The sequence below is a fragment of the Bos taurus genome, chromosome 5 (genome assembly GCF_002263795.3).
Source record: "Bos taurus isolate L1 Dominette 01449 registration number 42190680 breed Hereford chromosome 5, ARS-UCD2.0, whole genome shotgun sequence".
NCBI classification, from domain to species: Eukaryota; Metazoa; Chordata; class Mammalia; order Artiodactyla; family Bovidae; genus Bos; species Bos taurus.
In genome coordinates, this window is record NC_037332.1 from 95,418,037 (window position 1) to 95,444,845 (window position 26,809).

General features: G+C 34.3%; 1 protein-coding gene across 9 annotated transcripts in view; it reads right to left on the reverse strand.

Moving 5' to 3' along the window:
- ATF7IP (activating transcription factor 7 interacting protein) overlaps positions 1–26,809 on the reverse strand; it is a 122,585-nt gene that overhangs the window by 61,805 nt on the left and 33,971 nt on the right. For 6 of the 9 annotated variants that reach the window (XR_009494431.1, XM_059886788.1, XM_024992292.2 and 3 more), the window contains 1 exon segment: positions 5,997–7,483. Coding sequence is in view for 8 of the 9 variants with exons in the window: in XM_059886788.1 (XP_059742771.1) it covers positions 5,997–7,483 (1,487 nt within the window). In the remaining variant the exon portion in view is untranslated. 9 annotated transcript variants of the gene reach the window in all.

Below are 26,809 nucleotides of genomic sequence, written 5' to 3' on the forward strand. Positions count from 1 at the left end.
TAACAGAATCTACAGAAAGGAGTAAGGCCCTATCTTTAATTTTTTTTGTTGTTGCTCACAAAGCCTATACAGAATCTAAGTGAACTTGCATCAACTCAGAATAATAATCAAAAGCCTATGTACACAGGTTTATATATAACTTAAAGTAGTTTCTGGGATTCCTAAAAGTTATCCAAATACTTAGGTTAAGACTGTTTTTGTTTTTTAGAAGCTGTCCTCATCCACAGTTTCTGCTGTAATCCCTCCCATCTTGAGTACAGACTCATATATTGGCATGCTTTCATATGCATTTCTATCTGTGGTATTCTTTCAACCAGATGAGACAGGTACCAAACCTTGTAATTTTGGTGATCCTAAAAACCTTGGGAGAGAGCTAAGACAAATCTTTCTGATGACAGTTACCTTTAATATAATTCCACTAAATTACAGTAGAAAAACTGTGTTGTAGAGGATAAGAAGACAGAATTTACATCAGGGGTTATTTCCCCATTTTCAGAATTACATGGAATAGAACTCTATTCCAAAAAAATATGGACAAAACCATTGCCCTGGGTCAGAGTTGACAAACATTTTCTGTAAATGGTCAAAACATAAGTATTTTCAATCTTGTGGGCTCTATGGTCTCTGACACAACTGCTCGATTCTGTGCTTATGATGGGAACTACTGATAAAAAAATATGTAGTACATAAACAAATAGATGTGGCTATGTTCCAAGAGAACTTTATTGACCAAAACAGTTAGGGCTTATAAGTCATAGTCTGCAATTCCCCACCTTAGATTAATGTCTCTGAGAAACACTTAAAACAAAAAGTTCCTACAGACTAACTAAAGACAATATAATCCACAAAAAAAAAAAAAAAGGCAAAGAAGATAAAACAAGCAGTTTATAGATACTAGGAGAAGGCAATGGCACCCCACTCCCGTACTCTTGCTTGGAAAATCCCATGGATGGAGGAGCCTGCATGGATGGAGGAGCATGGCTGCAGTCCGTGGAGTCGCAAAGACTGAGCGACTTCACTTTCATTTTTCACTCTCACGCACTGGAGAAGGAAATGGCAACTCACTCCAGTGTTTTTGCCTGGAGAATCCCAGGGATGGGGGAGCCTGGTGGGCTACCGTCTATGGGGTCGCACGACTGAAGCGACTTAGCAGCATCAGCAGCAGGAACATAAATAGCCAATGTAAATGTCAACCTCACAAGACATATTAAATGTCAGGAAAATGTGGCATTACTGGTAAAATGTCTTTTCCAGAACATTTTTAAAGGCTTTGTTTAACTAATACAAATTTCCAAATAATGTATCTTCCACAGTAAGTTTTTGTGCTCCCTTTTAAAGCAAAATTGGGGGGCAAAGTTACATTTTATTATCTTTAATTCTCCCATTCTCTCTGAAATTCAACTTCAAATAGGCTTTCAACTACGCTGCCCCTTGTGACAAATGACCTCCAGGTCATTAAATATTTCTCTTCCACCTTAACTGAACAAATAGCAGCATTTGATACATAAATAGAGCTAGTTCTTCCTTCCTTCTCAGAACATTCTTTACTTGACTTTCTAAGACAACAAAATCTCCTAATTTTCTTTCTAACGGAAGCTCTTTCTTGGTACTCTTTGCTGGTTCTTCCTCATCTCCTCAATCTCTAATCACTGGACTACAAAGAGCTCAGTTCTTGGACCTCCTCTCACTCACTTATGTCTATATGGTCATATAGACATTATCTATGTGTGCATGCTTGGTCATGTCCAAATCTCTGAGAACTCAAGAAGTGTAGTCTGCCATGCTCCTCTGTCCATGAAATTTTCCAATCAAGAATACTGGAGTGGGTTGCCATTTCCTACTCCAGCCATATGGTAATGTATCTACTCCTAATTATTCCTAGACAGTCCAAGCCTCTGCCCTAAAATCCAGATATATATCTAACATGGGCAACAACAGCCATCTGAATCTGACCTTCCTCTCACATTTCCCTTTCCAAAACTGGTTTTATCTTTGATCTTCCTCAACTTCTTGATAAAAAAAATCTGCAACTTCCACACCAATGTATAGGAATACGAGGTTCCATAAAGAAAATTCAAATAGGTTAAGACAGTTGAATATTAGTGGGCTGAGATAATAAAGAATTTTAGCTGAACACAGTAAACAGTGAAAACAAATTATTAATAATTTTAATTGTCTAAACCATGGCAATTCTATTACTTTCCCTAAAGCAAAATTAGAAATCTTAAATTCTATTCCCATGCAATTATCCTGATTAGCATTTATGATCACTTAATTTATCTTATAAATAAATTAACTGAAGATGAGATGGTGGATGGCATCACTGACTCAATGGACATGAGTTTGAGTAAGCTCCGGGAGTTGGTGGTAGACAGGGAAGCCTGGCGTGCTGCAGTGCATGGGGTTACAAAGAGTCGGACATGACTGAGTATCTGAACCAAACTGAATTTATCTTAAGGATTCAGTAAAAAGGGAAAAACAAATCAATCAGATATTTTTAAAATCTGAAATAATATCTGGAAGGAAATTATGTCAGAACTTAGTATAAAGTCTTATTTACTCTCAAACAGATTATTCTCCTCAAAAATATTAAGAAATAACAATGTTTAAAGAATTTTAAAAAGCCAAGTAGTCAGAAGAGCTCTCCCTTTCATTTCTCCATAAGAAACAGAATGACAAAGGCAAAAATGGAAGGAAAATTTGAGAATACAGTAGCTTGAAAGCTAAGGAGAATCTCAAGAGAGAGGGACTGTTATTAAGAGATCATTTAAGTATGAGAATAAAATTAAAAGAAGGATGCCCCTGGATTTAACAACAGGACCATCAATGTCACTCCTCTGAGAACAATTAAGTAGGAGGCTGCTGCTGCTAAGTCACTTCAGTCGTGTCCAACTCTGCGACGTGGAAATCACAATTCAACTAAGTTAGAGAGTAATAGGAAGAGATGAAACTATGCTAGCTTTGTTAATGTAACTTGAAGAGTGCCACTGAAGACAGGAAAGATGGAACAGTAGCTAGAGGAGAGTATAGTAGGAAAATACATGAAAGGTATAACTAATGTGTACACCTCCTCTAGTGTTGCTGCAATGTTCCCACAGAGAAACCTTTCTTTTCCTAGCCTTTTTACACAGACTATGATTTTAAACATTTAGTGAGTATCAGTTATTATACAGTAGGAATAGCTGCAATCGTTTTAGATTTTTCTATCTTTGTAAATCTGAAATAGCTTTTCTATTTGCTTTCTGATATCATTCATTATTTTTTATTGATGCTAATACATATCATAACTGCTACATTTAAAACAAATTTGCTAAAGAAGTGTCTGAAATAAAAAGTTTTATGTTTTCCTACTAGTACAGCCATAAGCATTAGTACTTAGAGGGAAAAGCCAGATTTACAATTCTGTGTTCTGAAAATACTAAAAATTAGTCAAGAATAAGGAATCTGAAGAAAGTAATACCTTGACAGATGAACAGCAACAAATATGACATGAAACAGATTCTACCACCATATAAAAAGAACAAAGAACAGATAAGAAACTATACTTTAATCTACAATAACAAAATTTCCTTTGGATCCGGGGACAGAAAATAAAAGTTCAGTTACCAGCTAAGAAATTAAATCTATTACTAAACTTACTCTGTTAACAGCATACAACCAAATAAAAGTCTAAAAGTAAGTAACCAAAAATAAACCCAACTCTGAATTTTCAAAGTATGCAATAGGGGTAGCTGAATATTCATCTTGCTGCATTTAACAGCACTGTGTGGGAGGAATAGTCTCCAACAGCCTAGATTCTGGAATAAAGGTAAAACATATAAACCCATTAAAGCTTCAATTTGCTCTAACTTTCTTATATTCACTACCAAAAGATATTTTTAATACTACTCTCTCTATACTTACTGAGAAATAAGTGAAGTTCACCCTAAACGCTGTTACTTATTATCTTTCTAAAATGTAAATTTGATCATGTTATTCTCCTCTCCTTGAACTCATTCAATGGTTCCCCAGTGCTAGTATGTTCTGGCATTATATGCAAGGTCCTCCATGACACACTTTTCTTTATATTACTTAAAATATTCTTATATTTCTTATATTACAAATTACTTACTTAATTCCACAAACATTTACTGAGCACTAACTGTGACCCAAGTATTATTTTGACCTGATTATGAGGGCTCAGAGCAGAAGTGATAGCAGTGAAGATGACGAGAAGACACTACATTCTACATCTATTGTGCAGGCAGCAACAACAGGATTTCCTGACAGACTGGATATGGAACATGAACCAAACAAAAAAAGAATCATTCCAAGATCTTTGACCTGAGCAAGTAGGATGCAGTTGCCATTAAGAGGGATTATCTTCATTAAAACTCTACGTTACACAGATAGTGAAAGGAAAGTGCTTCCCTGAATACATCTGTATCTCATAAAGTTACTCTCCTCTAAACTCCCAGCCTACCAATTTAACATTATTACTGTATTCACAACCTTGTATTTAATGGCCTGTGGTTTAATTCTTGTCAGAATCCTCAGGGCAAGTAATAAATTTTACCTTTAAATCCCCAAGCCAAGAAGAACCTGGCCTTTCTATATACACAGGTTTAATAAATGAATGAATGCTCTTTGGAAATGAAGTCATCTTTAATAAGGGGAAAGTTTCTATTTCCAAAAGAAATGTAGGTTTGATATATTGGAGTGGGGTGGGGGAATCCTGTGTCTTTTTTTTTTTTTTCTTCAAACAAACTAAAACCAAATGCTATGCTTCTTATTACAAGGTCACTCCACTCACAGGGCTCTAAGGCTTAGAGAATGTGACACAAAGGAACCATAAGAGTACTCATGCCAGTGTGAAAGTAACTGAGAAAGTTTCACATGGGAATGATGCTTGAGTTTGACCATGAAACCAAAGTAGGATTTTCTCATTCTCCCTTTTTCTCTAGCAATAACAAAAGAGATGGGAAAGACAAGCATTGACCAAATCATGAAGTTTATACAGTTTTTATATAAGGAGTCTGAAATAATCCTAAAAGTAATAGGGATCTAACCAAAGAGAGGAACATAATCAAATAATAGAGATGTAAGTTATTAAGAGATCATTTAGAAAATGAATCAAACATTAGGTAGAATCTAGAATGCTTAGGAAGCAAATGGATAGTCTTTATCAAACATATAATTAGGCCTCCAGGTTTCTGAATTCCAGCAATGATGGTATCATTCCCTGGACAAAGAATATTAAAAAAAATCAGATTTCAATTGGAAAATTGTAAAATGGAATTTGTCACACTTGAAGAAAATAAATTAAATAGTAGGCCTTTATAATAGATTCAAGGTTATTCAGTTGGTAAATGATAGCAAGAACAACTTTTAGAATTTTGATTATGTACTGGAAATTGTTATATTACAGTGTTATATTGGTCCATCTTATCTCTATTTCCAGTCTACAAGCTTCTTACGGGCAAGTGTAATATTTTCTACGTTTTTTATCTCCCTTCTCAGCACTTTACATAATGCTGCTCTCAGAATGCATCTTTGTTAATTCTGAATTCTGTGAAGTTAGGAACCTGTCAAGTTAGAGTATTCTGCTGCTGCTGCTGCTAAGTCGCTTCAGTCGTGTCCAACTCTGTGCGACCCCATAGACGTCAGCAGCCCACCAGGCTCCCCCGTCCCTGGGATTCTCCAGGCAAGAACACTGGAGTGGGTTGCCATTTCCTTCTCCAATGCATGAAAGTGAAAAGTGAAAGTGAAGTCGCTCAGTGGTGTCCGACTCTTAGCGACCCCATGGACTGCAGCCTACCAGGCTCCTCTGGCCATGGGATTTTCCAAGCAAGAGTACTGGAGTGGGGTGCCATTGCCTTCTCCGAACAGAGTATTCCAGTCATCATCATTCTCAACTTCCTCTGTAACTAAAAGAAACTTAAAACTTTATGAGAATGTTTAACTAAGCTGTTTATTAAAGCTAATCAAAATCTTTAAAATTTAAATAATATGCTAACCTGGAGAACATGTCTCATTTTGTGATATAACTTCAGACTCATCCTTTTCACCCGAGATATCCTCTTCATCAGAGAGGACCAAGAAGGCTTCTTTTGGCAAGCTCTCACTACTTTCTTGTTTAGACGGTGAACCAAAAGAACCTTCCATCTTTTCTTCCAAATCTGGATTTGACTCATCAATTGGAAGGAGAGAAGCTTTAGAAAAGCAAGTGAGTTCATCTTCAGCAGGTGCAAGCTTTTCCAAAATAGGAATGATTTCATCTGTCTCCATAGAATCTGTATTTTCTAGGATATTCTCATTTTTGTCATCTTTTATAACATCTTCACTAATGGTTTCCATAAGGTCTGCAGAATTTTCTTCTTCATTCTTTTCACTGTGGTCAATCTCCACACTGCTAGATATAGCCTCCTCTCCAAGAGCAGATTCTGTGATTGCATCTTCTTCTAACTTCTTTTCAGGAGACAGATCTGAACAAATAATTGTATCATCTGTTTCGAGAGCTTCTGCATCAGCATCACTATTACCATCAGCTTTATTTTTCTCATCAAATGAGAAAATTTTATCTAACTTTTCATCGTCTCTATTTTGTTGAAGAAAATCATCACCTTTATTGCTACTGGGCTCTGTACTATCAGTTTCAGGAACTGGTTCACAGGCTGGTACCGAACTTGGGTCAAAGGTGGGGTCAAAGGCTGTCTCAGAAGTTGGTTCATCAGAGGCTGGATTACCAGAGGCTGAATCACCAAAAGCTGGATCACTAGAAGGCAGATCACCAGAGCCTGGATCATCAGAGGCCAGTGATTCAGAGGCAAGATCACCAGAGGCCGGATCATCACATGCTGAATCACTGGAGACTGGTTCACTGGAGACTGACTCACCAGGGACTGGTTCACTGGTGACCAGTTCATTAGAAACTGGCTCACTGGAGACCAGTTCACTGGAGACTGTTTCACCAGAGGCAAGATCACCAGAGACAGGGTCATCAGAAGCAGGATCACCAGAGGTTAATGTTTCAGAGGCCAGGTCTCCAGAGACAGGATCTCCAGACCCCAGACCTCCAGTAGCCAGATCAGAAGCTGGATCACCAGAAGATGGTTCAGCAGTCAATTTAGAGGCTAGATCTGGACTTATATTATTTGCAGACAAAGGTTCACACTTTAAGTCATCATCCTGCTTGCTTTTTACATGAACATTTAAGGTACAGGGTGTTTCTTTCCATTCTGCTTTACTTTTTTCAGGGTCAAAACAAACATTCTCAATGCCATTCACCTCTTCCTTGTCATTAAGATAGTCCATATTTTCCAAAGGTGAGGTTGGGTCCAAATCTCCATTTTCATGGTTGCCATTTAACAGCTTGACATCAGTTTTCAATAGTTCTTCCTTGACCTTGTACACTGCTTCAAGTTGCTGACGATCACTCACTCTCATTGTTTTTCGAGCCTTAAAGACTTTTTTTTGAGGTTCTTCTATACTATCCATTTTGAATCTTTAAAAAAAAGAAAGAAAAAGAAAGAGTTTAACAATTGAAACCAAAGCCACCTAATTATAGACTTATTGCAAATTGATCTTAGAAGCAAGCACCACTTTATGTAATTTTAAAGTAATTATAGAAAGCATAATTATTTATGCTAATTTATTTAAAGCATAACACATATAATGCTGTGTATTAATTTTTATATTTATTGAATTTATATGACATAAAACTGATAATAGGTACAGTTCATAAGAAATTAATTACTAGGCAATGTTAGAGGGAAAGTAGTTTTCATTCTCAGTAAGCTAATGGATTCAGAGTATGGAGGAGAGAGCGTTAAAAAAGTACATGAAGTAAAAAAGTAGTTGTCATAGGAATAATAAGAGAATGAAAGCAGAGAGGAATGGGGGAGAGGTATAGAGGTAGGGGAAAAAAGAAAGGAGAATTAAGGAACATAAAGAAATATTACATTTGTAACCAGAAATATCTAAATAACTGTTAACATAATGTAACAGATTATTACCTAGAAAGTGAAAAGACAACTCACAATAGAAGAAAATACAGTTGACCCTTGAATGTGGTTTGAACTTTAGGAGTCCTCTTAAAACTTGGAATTTTTTTTGATAAATACATACTATACTACTACCTGACCCACTGTTGGTTGAATCTGCAGGTACAAAGGGCTAACTATTAAGTTACATGAGGATCTTCAACTGTGCAGGGGTTCGGCACCCCTAGTCCCTCCATTTTTTCAAGGGTCAACTGTATTTGCAAATCATATATTTGCAAATAATATATCTGATAAGAGATTTACATCTGGAAAATGTAAAATACTATTGCAATTGAAAAATAACAACAACAAAAAAAACAACTTAAAAATAGGCAACAAACTTGAACAGACATTTCTCTGAAAGATACAAAAAAAGACAATAAGCAATGAATATAAACAGATGCCTCACATCATTTAGTCATCAGAGAAATACAAATCAAAACCAAAATGAGGTAACATCTCACACACACCAGGATGGCTATTATCAAAAGAAATAATGAGTGTTGGTAAGAATGTGAGCAAATTGAAACTCTCATACAATGGCAACAGGATTGTAAAATGGTACAGCTGCTTTGGAAAATAGTCTGGCAGTTCCACAACATGCTAAATATTACGCATTAAATTTAATCTTTCCTCTTTTTTGTAATGTATTCATGTAAAGCTATAAATTTCCCTCTAAGCGCTGCTTTAGCTGCATCTCACATTTTAATGTGTCATATTTTTCACTGTTCTATTAAAATATTTTCTAGTTTCCAATGTGATTTCTTCTTTCATCTGTGAGTTATTTAAAAGTATATTTCTTTAAAAGGTAGTAACACACAACTATGTGAATAGGCTCTTTAAAATACATATACATAAAGTCAATTTAATTAATAAAAAAATGAGGCAGTGTAGATTTATAAGTCACTAAGCATTGCAGATTTTAGGCCTAACGAAGATGTCCACTTGAAAAAAATAAATTAACACCCTAAGACATAATTTCTCAAATTGTAACCTTATTTGAATAGGGGTCTTTGCAGAGATAATAAAGTTAAAATAAGGTCATTAGGGTGGGTCCTAATTCCATATGATGAGTGCACTTATTAAAAGGGAAAAATCTGGACACAGACACATACATGTGAGAACGCTGTGTGGTAACTGGAGTTAGTCACAAGCCATAGCTAGGAGAGAAATATGGAACAGATCCTTCCTTAGCTTCATCAGTAAGGGCATGGCCCCCTCAGCACCTTAATTTCAGACTTCTAACTGCCAGAAATGTAAGACAATACATTTCTGTTATTTAAGAAAAAAAATTTTTCTTTTTCAAGCAATGTGATTTACCATATAAACAGAAGGTAAAAATAAACAACAGATTATCTCAACACAGAATATTCATTCTACAAAATTCAAAACTGAGTCATAATTAAGCTCTCAGAAATCTAATAGAAGTAAACAACTAAAATCTAATACAGGTTATCTATAAAAGAAAATTGCAAATATCATACTAAATGGTAAAATAGATCAGAACTAAGATAAGGATATTCTCTATCAATGTTTCTGTGTGTGTTAACATCTGGCCAGTTCACATTTGGTCCTAGAAAAAGACAATGTTGCCACTCTACAGTGGAATAAAACAAACATCCTTTTAAGGACTAAGATATACAGGAATCATGAATATTGCTTTTAAATGGATATTCACTTAGTATCACCATTACCAGTATGAATGATGCTAGGATATACTTGCTTGGAGAAGGGAAAAAAGCAGCTCTGAAATCTAGGAATTTAAGGTTCAAAGCTCAGTGTTATTATAAATTGATCTGATGCTTATAGCTAAGCCATGTTGGACTTAACAACCTCAGCATTTAAACTAGGCAAGGTCACTGTGCAACCCAGCAACACATAAATTACTAAATATCTTCCCCTTTGACTAAACAAGTGATGGTTACACTTTTTTTTTTAATCACTTGTGGTTTTACCTTCACTGTAGTTTGTCTTTCTTATAGGTAATAGTTACTGAGATAGTTACTGAGCACAGAATTGCTCCTCCCGTCCATCACTTTCTGATAGTACCTAATCCAGAGTAAGGCTCTCCTGCCTCAAACCCTTCCAGCAAAACCCAACCTATACTATAAGTAAACCCTTTACCAGGTTTTTTTCTAATATCCTCCTACTGATACACCTCAGTTTCCCCCAAGGTGAGCATTCTCTCTCACTGCAACAAATAATAAACCCAACTTTTCAATTACAGGTATGTTCCTGATATTCCATCATTCCTCTAGCTGAAAGGCACAAAACTATGGCCCAGCCTATTTGCTGGAGGCCAGTAAAGCTTGAGAATCAACCATTTTGTCACAGCACTTCTAGATTGCAGTACAAAATCTGCATTCATACTATTACCGTAGGCCAACTACTTATATTTCTTAGTCTTCCTAGGTTTTTAAGTTATATAGCTGAGTAAAACTATTTATAAAAACTACCTTAAAATGAGAAGAAACGTCAAAGCAAAATTATCATAGCACTATTTTTAAGGATTATTAAATGCAGCTACAATTTAAACTTCAAAATTTTCCCCACCTACAATCCATTTTAAACTCACTTACTGAAAAATGTTCTGCAAAGAAGATACAATGCAAGTTTTGTAGACATTTTCCTTGCTGACTCCAAACATAAAAATGATTAAATTTATAGTACTAGGAGTGTGGTTACCCTTTAAATATTTTCAAATACTGAACTGCAGTTCTTCTGGATTTTGACATTGTAAAAGCCACATTTCTCAGCCGTTATATACATAACTGGTCACTGTTGCCAGATGCATTAAAAACAAACATTCCTCTTTTTAAAAAAGCATATTTTCATAATTTTTAGTAATTCCAGTAAGAACATGAATTCTGCCAACAGAAACATGTGCTTTAGTTCTAACTCTTATGTACTTACTGTGTGACACAGGGCAAGTTACCTAGCATTTCAATGTTTAATATCAGCCATCTTAAAAAGGGAATATCAGTACCTGACACAGAGGTTGCACTAATGATTATGAGATTCTATACATTAAGTGTTTGGAAGGCAGTTAGCACTCAACAAATGTTATTGTAATTGTCTATGTACATTCAGGATGTTTTTAGGCATACAGAATCTGAAACAAGTTTCTCTTAAATATTTTTGGTAGTTTGTATATGAATTAGAAAGTCTACCATGTACACATCATGTTCAATGTTAACTGCCACCAAGTAACATTTAATGAAAATAAATGTTATCAAAGCAAGCTGGTTTTATCAACAAAATTGCCATCAATACAGTAAAATAAAAGCCTATACAAAGAATTACAGAATAACTACCATCTATACCCACAAGGGCGCACACTACAGCCATTTACAGGATCTTTTTAGGGTTCTAAGTAAATATAATAAATAACAAAGCAAGAAGGAAGAAGCATGAACAACCAGTTCAAACTAGTTCAGCCATATCTATGCAAACCAATCAGCAGTAAGTTTTTTTAAATCTATTTTGCATAAATAATGTATATTTAAGAAAGACACAGCAGAGAAGGGTGTGTTACCTGCAAACAAGTCTCCATTACTATATGACTGGAACAAAACATTTCTAAAGATCATTTTAAATATCGTCATCTGGAACTGACATATCATTCACAAAACTATACTACAAAAGAAATACTACTTTTTTAGGTGGCAACACTACAGTCATGAAACTCTCACAGGACTGCAATTTATTTTCATAGGAAAAGCACTTATATTTTACAGCAGAAAGTGTCTGCCATATCTAGAAGCAAATATGTAAAATGTAATGAACTACTTTCTCCTGAAAACATTTTTCATAAGGAAGATAATAAGAAAAACATGTTTTAAGTCCTTACTTTAATGTTTAGATTCAAGAACTGTGGGGAAATATCACCACTTTAAAAAAAAAAATCTTTTTCTACAGCATTAACAAGAATTTCACCTTTACTAAAGGAATTTATATTTAAATAACCAAGAAGGGTATGTTACCTGCAAATAAGTCTCTATGGCTTGGGGTTTTTTTGTTTTTTTTTTTCAAATTTTGGGTAAATTATTTTTAAGGAAAGCCCAATAAGCCTCTTCTTTAAGTGAAACCATTATTTTCTTCTCTGCTTCATCCCCCTCCACCCATTCCTTTCACACTCTTCTTCCTAGCAAAGAGATTATAGCTATGAAACAACAAAGAGAAGTATTACCAAAAGCTGTAATGTCTTAGCCTACAATCTGCCTGCTCAAAAAGCTCAAGAATTTAAGTGGCTGTTCAAGAGCTGCTCACAAACTCAGCCAATCAGCAGCCAGCATTCTGATTCCTGCCCAGCAACAGGAGACAGACAATAAGGTCAGAAAAACATAGTTAAAACCTGGATTCACAACACTTCAGTGAGGTTCTTTGTCTGATAAAAGTAACCTAGAACATGATTGCATAAAATTCTAAACCTATAACGTACACAAAATATACCACATAAATAAAATAGAATAAAAGGTGTAAATCTTATTTATCTTCATTTAAAGAATATTTCCAGAAATATAAATCCATGCCCTACCTGGGGAATGAGTCAAATATGGACAATACATAACAAGAACATACATCTCTACACAATGGGTTAGAATCTGCGAGATTCAACTGTAAATTTCTTTTTAAAATTCCATAGTCTTTAACGTATATAAAACATTTATACTAAAAATCAGCAAAATCTTAAATCCAAATAACTAACAAGATTATTTTCATACCCATCTATCCTTATCGTTATAGATTTCCAATTCCAAAAGTTAATTGTATTCTGGACCCAAAGGTTAACTATGGATAGCATTATAAAGTGTTTTGCTGTCTACTGCACTGAACTGACTTAGTTTGATTCATTTAATGAAATTAAAATGTGATTCTTAATAACCTGTATTAAGTGTTTTAAGTACAATTACTATATTCTTTGCACCTTAACTGCCTTTGGCAGCACGTTACAAAAAGGTTATGAGCTCTCCCTTTTTGAAGAAATAAGCAAATATATATACTACATAATAAATATTCATGTAAATTGAAGGGAAATTTTTTCTACATGATATCATTCTAGTCCTTTAAAAATAAAATTATAAAATAAAAATAGGAAATCTGTTATCAGAATATTTTTTCTCAAATTCACTACCTATGAGATTTTTAGTAGTAAATTTTTAAAATAAACTTCATTTTTTTCTCTTTCAATTACAGAGGAACCTTGTAATTTTTCAAACATACCCAAGAGGGAGCTTGCTGCAGCCATACTCTTAGTTTATATAATCTCACCATAGGAAAAATAAATCAGCAGCTGCTTGAATGCTTCAGTCTCGTGAGAGAACTGAAATTCACTGTTTGATTGGCTTAAAGCCATAGCTGCCTACACCAATCAGACATCAGCATCACAAACCTTGCCCGGCAACAAGGGAAGCAGATGAGGGCAAGTGCTCTACCAAGAATCCAAACGGGGTAAAATTAAAGGTGAACTATGAAATTGACACATATTTGTAACATACCCCCAGATTCTTATTTCAATAACAGGTCCATAGCAGGGTTTTCCTGATTAAATAAACAAGGATCTATACTACTGCTTTCCAAGAACTGCTTTAACTAACAAGGCAACAGGAAGTACCAAAACTGTTGGGTCAAAGCGCACAGACACATACACAAACACTATATTAATTCAAAGTATGGATATGTGATGAAATATATTTAAAAATAAAATTTTAGCAAAAACTTGCAAAATGCTAAGCAAAGCCATTTAAGTGGACTTGACATTTCTATCTTTGACACAAGCACTCCAATTAAATTCATGCTTTTAACTGATAGTACTGTAACATTATTCTGAATAATGGGATGCTGAAAATAATTTTTCAGATTTGAGTTTATGTTAAATGGATTAAACAAACATTAGTCAGTAGGCTTGACTAATGATGGCTTACTCTTAAATAATCACTTTATGCTGAGGATTCCTAGCCTCTATAGAAACGCAACTCAGTTACTGTGCTAAGAATTCCATTCTCAATTGAGAACTGTGTGATATTATTCTGCACTTCTAAATTTTACTTGAGAATTCTGCAATAGTCCTGGAAATAAAATCATAAAGAATAATCACTCTGCTAATCTGCATACTGTTTACTGTTCATTAGTGAAGACTGGTGAAACTGCGAGTGAAATGATTCATCCTCTTGATATTTATCTGTGCAGATTTAATATAGTTTCTAAATTTTTATCTTAAATACTAGATATCTTGTCAACTTTGTCAATAGCTATTTTTCTAAAACTGTAGTAAAACATAATCACTACTCCTATTAAAACTTCCACAAGGATTTTCATCTTGTTTCCAAACTTCTCTTGAAGTCACTCACAAAGCATTGGCAATATTTACTTGAGAATCCAGAATCCCTTACAGTTCACAATTCTTCAATTCTACTATGCTATGGTTCTTCCCTCAATTGCAAAAAAACACTACTGCACTAAAAAAAAAAAAAAAAGGAAACATTAACTGGTGGAAATCCATTCCTTATCTAATAATTTAACTCATGAGTTTGGTATGGTTTCACGTGCTCATAATATTTGATGCAACAAATAACCCCTTCTGCCTCTCAGCAACCTCATGATATCAGCTGAGATATCAAAACATATAATGGGATATCCCTTAACTAAATGTTTAAAACTAATCAGCAACAAAGGAAACAGAAGTTTGCTCTACCAACAATCCCTTGGACAAAACAAGAGCAAATCAATATTGATTAATAAGCACAGCAAACCAGAACAATCACTACAGTCTAATTTGTTGCATTCATTGATATATTTTGAAGAATACTAGAATATTCTATATGAAAAAATGCAAATGCAAGATACCTTAAAATAACTTCTTCCAGTGTATTTCGGGGATCATTCTGTTACATACGCAAAGTCAAATTAATTGACCTGATCCAACAAACTCAATTATAGAACACACTTATTAAATTACATCCCCTCAGAAAATTAGCCAGTTATCCATCAGGGCCCACTAGCTTATCCAACTCATCAAACTCCACCAGCACCTGGGCAGCAATGAGTAAAGTTACAGACAGCTATGTATTTTATTTCCTCAAGAATTTAAGAACCACTTGTCCAAAATTTTTCATACTTTACTTGGATGAATTAAAATACCCAGAATGATTTAGGAGGGCAACATGAAAGATGTGAATCCTTCAAATGATAGGAAATAGAGCTCACTTTTCTTATCGACTCAATCTAAGGAGAAAGGACAGACAGCTTACTTTCTGTGTCAGTCAGCTTTCACTAGGTAATAAAGCAGTAAGGAAAAAAAAAATGACTGGCTAATAACCAACAATCTTCTTCATTCTAGGTCATCAGCTGAAGAAGCAGCAAATGCTTCCCCAGCCCCCACAATTCCAGGTCTTGTGGCATAGAGAAAAGCCCATAATGACCGAGAAAAAAAAGCCCACAATGACAGAACCATACAATATACAATGGATTTTAAAGCTTTTTCTTAGACACAGTATACGCCACTTGCACTCACAGCCCATTGGCTAAACCCAAGTTAAGAGGGTAGAGAGAAAAAAGCTCTCATGGGGAAACATTTCACGTCACATGGCAAAACGCAGGGATAGGTAATCTTACCAAAACAATAACAACAGTGAACTATATAATTTACCCATTGGAGTAGGAAATGGCAATCTACTCCAGTATTCTTGCCTGGAAAATTCCATAGACAGAGCAGCCTGGGAGGCTACAGTATATGGGGTTGCAAAGAGTCAGACACAACTGAGCATGCATGCACATATAATCCACCACAACTCAAAAATACATTATTATAAAAGTTTGGCAAAACAAAGATTTCTAAACTAACAAAACCAAATCTACTCTGTGTTCCAACATTAGCATAATAGTTGTCACAGGATAAATCACCCAAACTCTCCTGATTTCATGTCACTCACCAGTAAAACCAAGGAGGTTAGACTAGATGCTTGCTAAGTTTGATTCTAGCTTAAATTTTGAATTATTTTACTAAACTCTAGCTATATTGATGTTCTTTTATAATTAATTTTTCATTATTAAATACAGAGAACATGCAGCAAGATATAAACTCTAACATAATGAACACATGTGAACCCATCATCCAGATAAGAAATTAAAAACAAAGCCTCCTGTATAACACTATCAGATAGCATGCTACTCCTTCCCCATCCCAATTCCTTAACTCAAAGATAAGCATAATCTTGAATCTGATGTTTATTATTCCCAGGTATGTCTTATACTTTTTTTCTATATTATAAAGTCCCCATTTTATTAATGAAACAACCCACCTTAAAGGGATAAAGAAACTGACACTTATCAAGGGGTATTTATATGTCAGACCCTATACCAAGGCATATTTTTTCCCATTTAAGTGACAAGTTATACAAGTTCAACTTTACATCTGAAATAATACATCAATAGCCAGGCTACTATCATTCATTACATGGATAATAATTAACTTAGTAAAGTAAAAAGACACTTGATTCAGCATGAAATTGCTTTCTTTGCATATATACACTTCTTATGCATTTCATCCTTTAAATTTTGCAACCATGGGGGTCTTCCAGAGTTCAAAACAATAAGCAATAAACTATACTGTATTTGCCACTATTTTCTTCTCTCTTTGAAAATGGAAAAGTCATTTAATATAATTGCTAAGGCCTATTCACACAGTGAATGAGTTCTGACTGTTACAGACTCAATTTCATCAGCCTACAGACTGGTTCACATATTAGCGCCAACATTATTACAAAGAAGCTCTTAAACATCCAAGTATCTTTTTAAAAGTAACTTTTCATTAAGTCATCCAAGCAAGTAACAATAGAACTAGCTCAACAAACCACAGGGAATTTCCTCAATCTGATAAAGAGCATCTAGGAAAAACCCATAGCTAACATACTTAATTGTCAAAGACAGAAAGCTTTCACCCTAAGATCAGAAACAAGACAAAATGTCTGCTCTTAGGCACTGACTAGAGGTTCTAGCCAGGACAATTAGGCAAGAAAATGAAATAAAGGTCATGTACCTTGAAAAGAAAAAACTGAAACTATCTCAATTTGCAGATGATAAAATCCTATGTACAGAAAATCCTAAGAAATCCATCAAAAATTTTATTAGAACCAGTAAATAAGTCTAGAAGGCTGCAAGATATAAAATCAATATATTGAAAAATATAATAAAAAATACTTGTAAAAACAATTTCAGAATGAAATTAAGAAAATAGTTCCATTTACAATAGCAATAAAAAGTAAATTTAACAAAAAGTACAAAACCAATACTCTAAAAAATTACAAAGTGTTGAAGAAACTAAAGATCTAAATAAACAGAAGGACACCTTATACTCTTGAATCAGAAGTCTTAATATTAAGACGTCACTACTCTCAAAACTGATTGACTGATTCAAGGCAAAGCCCTATCAAAATCTCAACTATCTTCTTTGCAGAAACTGACAAGCTGATTCTAAAACTCATATGGAAATGCAAGAAATTCCAAATAGCCAATATGGGGGAGGGGGGTGCAGCAGGGAGAGACAGTCAAAGACTCACGCTTCACATTTTCAAAACTTATTATAAAGCTATGGTAATCTTTACAGTGTGGTACTACTAGGGCTTCCCAGGTAGCTCAGTGGTAAAGAATCCACCTGCCAATGCAGGAGATGCAGGTTTGATTCCTAGGTTGAGAAGGTCCCCTGGAGAAGGAGATGGCAACCTACTCCAGTATTCTAGCCTGGAAAATCCCATGGACAGAGGAGCCTGGTGGGCTACAGTCCATGGAGTTGCAAAGAGTCAGACACAACTTATCAACTGAGCATGCACTACTAGCAGGACAGACAGAGAGAGCAATGGAATCAGTTCAGTTCAGCTCAGTCGTGTCCAACTCTTTGCGACCCCACGAATGGCAGCATGCCAGGCCTCCCTGTCCATCACCAACTCCCAGAATTCACTCAAACTCACATCCATCGAGTCGGTGATGCCATCTAGCCATCTCATCCTCTGTCGCCCCCTTCTCCTCCTGCCCCCAATCCCTCCCAGCATCAGTCTTTTCCAATGAGTCAACTCTTCGCATGAGGTGGACAAAGTATTGGAGTTTCAGCTTCAACATCAGTCCTTCCAAAGAACACCCAGGGCTGATCTTTAGAATGGACTGGTTGGATCTCCTTGCAGTCCAAGGGACTCTCAAGAGTCTTCTCCAACACCACAGTTCAAAAGCATCAATTCTTTGGTGCTCAGCTTTCTTCATAGTCCAACTCTCACATCCATACATGACTACTGGAAAAACCATAGCCTTGACGAGACGGACCTTTGTTGGCAAAGTAATATCTCTGCTTTTGAATATGCTATCTAGGTTGGTCATAACTTTCCTTCCAAGGAGTAAGTATCTTTTAATTTCATGGCTGCAGTCACCATCTGCAGTGATTTTGGAGCCCAAAAAAATAAAGTCTGACACTGTTTCCACTGTTTCCCCATCTATTTCCATGAAGTGATGGGACCAGATGCCGTGATCTTAGTTTTCTGAATGTTGAGCTTTAAGCCAACTTTTTCACTTTTTCCCTTTCATCAAGAGGCTTTTTAGTTCCTCTTCACTTTCTGCCATAAAGGTGGTATCATCTGCATATCTGAGGTTATTGATATTTCTCCCAGCAATCTTGATTCCAGCTTGTACTTCTTCCAGCAATGGATTAGAACAGTCAAAAAATATACCCTCACATTTATGGTTAAATAATTTTTGACAGGAGTGCTAAGACCATTCAATGAGGAACAAACAGTGTTTTCAACAGATAGTGCAGAAACAACTGAATAGCCACATGTTAAATAATGGCTTTGGATCCCTATCTCATACCATAAATAAAGACTAATTCCAAATGGGTCAAAGACCTAAATCTAATGGCTAAAATTTTTAATCTTAAAAGAAAACAGATATAAATCTACATGACCTTAGAATAGTCAATGATTTCTTACATATGACCCAAGAGATTAACAAAAGAAAAAAAAACTAGACCTCATAAAAATTAAAAATTTTGTGCTGCAAAGGTAACCATCAAGATAGTGAAAAGATAACTCACACAATGGGAGGAAATATGTGTAAATAATATATCTGAAAAGAGACTTGTATCTATTAGAATATATAAAAACTGCTATAACTCAATAATAATAAAACAACCCAATTTAAAAATGAGCAAAAGACTTGAATAGATATTTCTCCAAAGATAAGCCAATAAGCAACAAACATAAAAAGATGCTCAACATCATTAGTCATTAGAGAAATGAAGATCAAAACCATAATTAACACTTCACACACAACACAATGGTTATAACCAAAGCAGAAAATAACAAGTGTTAGCAAAAGATGGAGAGAAATTGGAATCCTCATACAGCTGATGGGGCTGTAAAGTGGAGCAGGTGCTTTGAAAAAGAGGCTGGCACTTCTTGAACTGTGCTGCTATAAAAATCTAGCAATTCTACTCCTAGGTATACATATCCACAAGAAATAAAATCACATCCATGCAAACACTTATACACAAATACTCATAGAAGCACTTCTCATAACCTCCTAAAAGTATCTATTCATAATAGCCATAGTCCAGCATAGTCCAGCAACTGATAAATAAAATGTGGTATATCCATTAAAATGAAATATTATCTGGCTATAAAAAGGAATGAAGTACTGATAAATGTAACTTCATGAATAAACCCTGAAAATATGCTGAGTGACAGAAGCCTATCACAAAAGGCCACACACTGAGTAACTTTATTTATATGAAATGTCCAGAATAGGCAAATCTATAAAGACAGCAGATAAGTAGCTGGCTAGTACTGGGGGTTGGGGAAGAAATGAGGAATGGCTCCTGACGGATACAAGATTTCTTTATAATGTAATAAAAAATGTTCTAAAATTAATTGTAGTGATGGTTACACACTGTGTGAATGTTTTAAAAATCAATGAGTTGTATACTTTAATCATGTGGATTATATGGCATGTGAATTACATTTCAATAAGCCTGTGATTTTTTTTTTTAACAGCAAAACTAGAGTTGAATAATTTTTCATTTGTTTTCAACCTATGACTTTTACTGGGTCACACTTTCAAAACAGACAAAGCAACAAAAACAAAAAGAACTGAGAATTGGTTCCCACTTTAGAGAATTAACACTTCTAGGTCAACAAGTAGACCTGTAATTACACTAGTATACTTCTATAAAAGGCAATATGTAGAAAAAACAGCAACCTTGTTCTCCATGTGTTCCTCTCAGATAAGCCAGTTACTTTTTTCCCCCTGTCCTAAATGGGACATAATTCTGTAGTATGTTTATCTCATAGGATGTAATAATGGACATGAGAAGATAAAAGAACAAAACAAATTTTACCAACAAGAAAACAGTACTGAGTATGGTGCAAATGAACGCTCCAGGTACATATATGAATCAAGTATCCTATACATAGAAAATGCAATCAACTGCCTTTTCCAAAAGGACTAGGGAGTCTTAAGTGAAACAGGAGCATTCTCTTTTACTATAAACTGGTACCATAACCAAGAGGCCTTACATGTAATTAATGATAAACTTGCTTATAAACAAGGCTTATTTACTGAACTTTCTGGTGTTACATAATGCTTTGTCACAGGTTCTCAGTGCTGTCTTTATTCAATATGAAGTGTCTTGCCACTGTATTTACCAGTACGTTACATGTATATTTCTAGAAATAATTATTAGGGGAGGCAATGTGGGGAATGAATGAAACAGGTGAAGGGGATCAGGAGGTAGAAACTACCAGTTATAATATAAATAAGTCACAGGGAAGGAATGTCATAGCACAGAGAATACAGTCAGTAAAATTGTAATAACTTTGTATGGTATATAACCTATAATAACATTGAATCACATTTTATACCTGAAACTAATATAAAACCGTAAGTCAACTATACTTCAATTTTTAAAACAAATATTATAAATGGACTATAATACCTACATTCATGTCTATTTTATGAAATACTTTGGCACATCTCATCATGTATTTAGTATAAGATTAATACATTTTAAATGCCCAAGTTTTGCTGTCAGAAAACATCTTAAAAATATGCTGGTATCACTATGACGTACTTTACAGGTCATTTAACAAAAGAATAAAAAATAAAGTAAATATCCGGGAATAATATTAATAAGCTACACGGTGTCTGGAATATAAGATACACTTAGTGAACACCGACTAAAAGAATGATGGGCTATATACATATAACTAAAATAAAAAATGATTCTTAAGCGAAACAATGAAATTATTTTATAAAGCAAAGGTAGTAATCTAGAATATCTCTGACAGAATTACACACTAACATGTTGGCATGTTCACATACAGCAGGTTTACACAGAAGTCAACCTTCCTTTGAGAAGTCAGGATGTTTACTAACAAAAAGTAACATATACCCACCGACACAAAATGCTGCCTCTAACAAGGTTCAATACAGAACTCCATTAAAATTAACCTAATCTGACATAAGAAGCATTTTTCAAGGCTTATAAAACTTGTTTAATTAGTTGATTTCACATTTCAAGAAATAAAATACCATTTTGAAAAAAATCTACTTTTGCTTATTACATAATGATGAAAATCCTCTTTAGAATAATAAACATACCCCAAAGGAAAACCCCTGCAGCCATCTTATCAGTTCTCTCACTGCAACAGAAACTGAAATACAATTTGCATAGTCACTGTGGTTGGCTAAAGAAAGCAGGTTCATGTAACCAATCAGAAAACTAGAAAGTGGGCAATCCTAAGAGGAGAAATTTTTAATCTGCCTGGCAACAGCCTAAAAATAGAAACAATATGCTAGTATGAATCCCAGAATAGACATGAATATAAGAGGAAAACCACCAGCAAAAACACTTTATTTTCCTGGGGAAAATTATGTACCTTGCATTTCATCTAGAATATTAACTTGGAACTTTTTCTTACTAAGTGGCAATTAAAGAAAAATGAATTCTAAGCTAAATTAATCGACCAATTTCAAGTTACATGCCATTGTCCATACCATTTTACTTATATATGTACACATGTATACATGTACATAAATATTTAAGTGTTCTTTTTTCAGGAGAAAAAGTTAACACTTTAATCACAGTTCTTACATCTCTAAACTTCTAAAATCTGTCAAAATCTGAACAGTGCTGCATTTTTTTTCCTAACACTTTTCCCCTGCAATCATTTGAGAATCTTACTTAAGTGTAAAAGATTTTACTGTGTATTAAAAATATAAAGATTAAATATTAATCAAAGCAGATCTCTAAACAGGTGGGGATTAGGCCTTATTTTTTGACACAAACTTGTTCCAACATATAGTGCTTTCCACACAGTCAACATTCAATAACTGTTTTTTCAATCAAACTACAACAATTCCTGAGGAAAACAATCTTGTTATTCATGTCAAGTAAAAGTTAAACATATAAATATTTAATCTTTACATTACCGCTATGTTTGGTTTTTCAGTTTTGTTTAATGTGGGATAATATTAAAGTTGACAACATGTTTCTGTCACCCAAATAAAAGAATGTTTGTCATCATTCTAACTTTCCAACCTAATTATGCTTCAGTCTTTCTCAGCATTAGTTCCTCAGTGGTGTCCAACTCTTTGCAACCCCATGGGCTATAGCCCACCAGGTTCCTCTGTCCATGGAATTCTTCAGGCAAGAATACTGGAATGGTCTGCTGTTTCCTTCTCCAAGGGATCTTCCTGACTTAGGGATCAAACCCGGGTCTCCTACATTGCAGGCAGATTCTTTACCATTTGAGCCACCAGGAAGCCACATTTATGTTTAGTATGCATGCTTGTATGTATATAACACATTTACTCTGGAGAATCATAAAGATGCCAAGCAATGTGAAGTCTAATGCAATTAACTATGAAGCTCATGAGCTACTACAGAATGACCAAAATTAAAAATAACTAAATAAAAGGAAAATAAAGAGAAAAGGTAAAAGGGGAAAAAATCTGTTTTTATTTTCAAGAATTTAAATTATAGCTGTTGAAATGAAAGGTTGGTTACAATCAAATCATATTAAAACAAATGTGGCCTATCAAAGTTCATGTTTTAAATATCTCAAACCCTCCATTATGTTTTAATAAAGTGGTAAATTAACTTTTAAAATGTTTTCTTTGGTCAAAAAAGGAATTCATGTATTTGATATTCGGAAAGTCTAAAAACTTCATTATGAAAATTACATGTAAAAGACTTATTTTTAATAAAGCTTATAAACAATGTGTTTAAGACATAAAAATGCAGAACAGTTTTAAGTAACAAAAAGAGCTCCAGTAAAGGATGAAAATACATCAAAAAAGCAATCCATTGGTAGTATATCCTTTTAAGGATAGCTAGATTCTAAAATTAAGTTCAACCAAGCCTTTAAAAACATAAATATTATTTTAAGCAGTGTTCTGAATGAAAGGTAACTTAGCTTATTGTTTTACTTATTTTTCTTAATGTTGTATTCACATGTGACTTGGATATTCAGATCTAACTTAGAACTGTATCCACATCTTTAAGACAATTTAAATCTTAAATGTAAATTCATCTTGTTCACTTACCTGAACAAACTATGATCCTCATCAAAAAAAAAGACATGAATTAACCTATGAGTTATAATTAGGAAGAATGTAACAAATGGGTTGAAATTTGATAACAAGGCACAACAAGTGGGAAAAAGTATTTTACAATTCCAGATATCTAAGTCAAATTATCACTTTAAATATATATCTTAGCACTTCATATTTCCTTAAAATTATTTAAAGCAGTTATTATACATTTTAGTTTTACTGACACCAGTTTTATATTTAAGGGAACAGAAAAAGCATGAAATTTTCAAAGTAAACATTTTATCACACACCAATTGGAATTTTGGGAGGATTGAATTATCAATGGCACCTTAGTGTTAAAAATTAGTACAGCAAGTAAATGCTCTAGAGAAGTTTAGATACATGCCAGAAATGTCACCCTCCTCCGTATCTCTATACTCTTACCCATCTCTAGACCCTGACCTCCTACAACCCACAGGAATTCAAAATGTCATCTGAGAACCAGATATTCTGTGGCCGTAGCCTATGTGTACAGAAGTTTAACAACAAACATAACTAAATTTCAAAAAGAAGCTTAATCTTTCATTTCAAAGAGGAACCTCAAATTCTTCTTTGTACCTATAATTTTTCCCTTCTGTAAAAAAGCAATATTTGCTAGTATATTATCATTGAATAGATTTAACTAAAATTATGTTTACTGCAACTTTTTGAATTGATCTTATTTGCAAATCTATGTTTTTCTTCTGTTAGAATTTAAGAAAAAACTTACGCTTTTGATAACAAGATCTCTCTTGGGCATACAACTCAGAATGGACCAGCATTCTTCCAGGGAGCAAAAAAAGAAAAATTACATGCCCACTCTGAAATCTCCCTGGCAAACAATGCATATAAGAGAATATAATCTACTTGTGTTAGGCAAATATTCTTAAAAGCTTACTTTCACAAGTTGGGCTATCAGAAGCTACTACAAAAATCTTGTGATATATTTTAAGAAAACACAGTTCCTTTACCAAAAACTAAGGATTATCACTTTGTTTTCTTTCAGAACCTAAAAAAAAATCTGCAAATCTCACCAAAATATTATACTTTGAAAACTCCCTTAATCTCTCTCCTACTAACCATTAGACCAAGGAAGCCAATGTTTTCCACCCATTCTATAAACATATTGACTGATGACCAGAAGTATTACTGAGATCTCATGTTCTTCTGTTCTCATCTAAATCTGCTCATATTAGTTGTGCTTGCTACTGAATGCGGTTTATGTTTTTACTTTAAATTACAGACTACAATTAAACTTTGTATAAACTGATGAAATATGAGTGCAAAAAAAAAAAAAAAGCTTTTAGATCTGCATCAGGAGAAGATAATAATGCAGAAAAAAACACAGATTGGAGAGAGTTGGCTTGGGCAAATCATTCAAGACCTTTAGGTCTAAAGTTTTCCATCTGGAATAAATGGAAAACAAAGGACTGAGAGGATCCTTAAATTTTGACTCAAATAAAATTTTAATAAATTCCACTCAAAAACCCATTGCTCTACTGAGAAATGGCAAAGATAGCTTGGAGTACTTGTGTATTTATCAAATGCCTACATGGTCACTATTATAGGACAGTTTTTAAGACACTAAATAAACAATGTGATTAAAAATTTTTATAGAATTATAACCAAAAATTTGTTACACATGTAAATTTTAACAAATGTGGAAAAGAAATATAGGCAGTAATACCATCTGTAGAAACTTTTCTACATGAATAACCATGAAAATTAGGAGAAGTACTCTATTTTCCATTTACTGCTATCTCTCCAGTATAGACTATTTAATCCTAATAATAAAAACAGGCTTTCAAATGTGTAATTACAAACAAGACCTCTACAGAGCCCTGTCTTCCTGATAGGGTTAGTACACCCAGTTTTTATGAGCCAGATTTCTGAAAACTAACTCTGCATAAAGAATAACTCAAATTCAAATGGGGGGTGGGGGGAAGAGTATGCCTTTCTTACCAATCTCAATTCCACTTCTGCCCATAACCCTACTTATAATTCAGTTATATCCACAAGACTTCACAAGTAGTTGCTAAGCAACAGCAACATGCTGAGTTCAGGACTATTGGAAATCTGGCTGTCTGCCACATTAAAATATTTAACTGAGCCTAGAGCCTCCAGAATTAAAAAAAAAAGAAAAAGAAAGAAAAGGAAAAGGAAGGGATTGGGGAGGGAAACCCAAAGAAATACATATATGCAATACGCCACCAAGTTCTTTTCAAGGGTTCACAAATTCAAATCAAAGACCTTATTTTGGTATGTTCAAATATTTATCATAGTTCACTACAAAATTTTTTTATCATCCTTTAAATATTGGAATACACATTCTAAAGTTATTCTACTGGAGAAGACATGTGATTAGCCAGGTCACTGTTAATGGCAATAACAACTCTCTCAATAATATACTGTGTAGAGAACAGTCCTTGGAGAAAACTAGAAGGGCAGTCTCTATGAAATGACTCAGACTTCCTATTAGATCTTTAAGGCCCAGAAACAAAAAATTATACATTCTCATTAGAAGCACTCTATCCCTATAGGCATGACTAACTACCAAATGAAAAGAATTTTCTATCCTAAATTGCACTTTTTAAACATTTTAAACACCTCTAATACCTTAAAAAGTAAGCATATTCAGATATGTATTAACAACCTAAAAATTAACTGTCATTTTTCAACAGAAACTGAAAAGGCATTGAGTATGTTCCCTGACTCATTCACTGGTAAAAATGAAAATTAAGAACATAAAGACTGCTTGTTTAGCTGATAATGGCAACTTCAAACCAATAGGAAACTTCATATTTAGTAGTAAAACATCACAGATATTTCCATAAAAGGCAAAAACAAGAAGTGTAGTATTACTGTTCTAGAAATCTTGACAAAAAGAGTAAGACCTCAGAGAAGATATAAAGAAGAAAACATTTAATTCAGAATAGCAAGAAAAAAGGTTATCTAGAAACATCAACATATAAGAAAAAGACTGACAAAACAATGAAAGTATGTGAAACATTAGAACTATGTTGGGTATATGACTCAATGTAGAGAAATATCAAAGGCACAGAAAAGTAACAAGTAACCACAAGTTTCGAGAAACACTTTAAACCTAAAAAGCATAGTGGGCTCGCACCCCAGCCCTTCTCAGGTGCTAGGCCTCCTTCCTCCGCTCCTCCACCTGC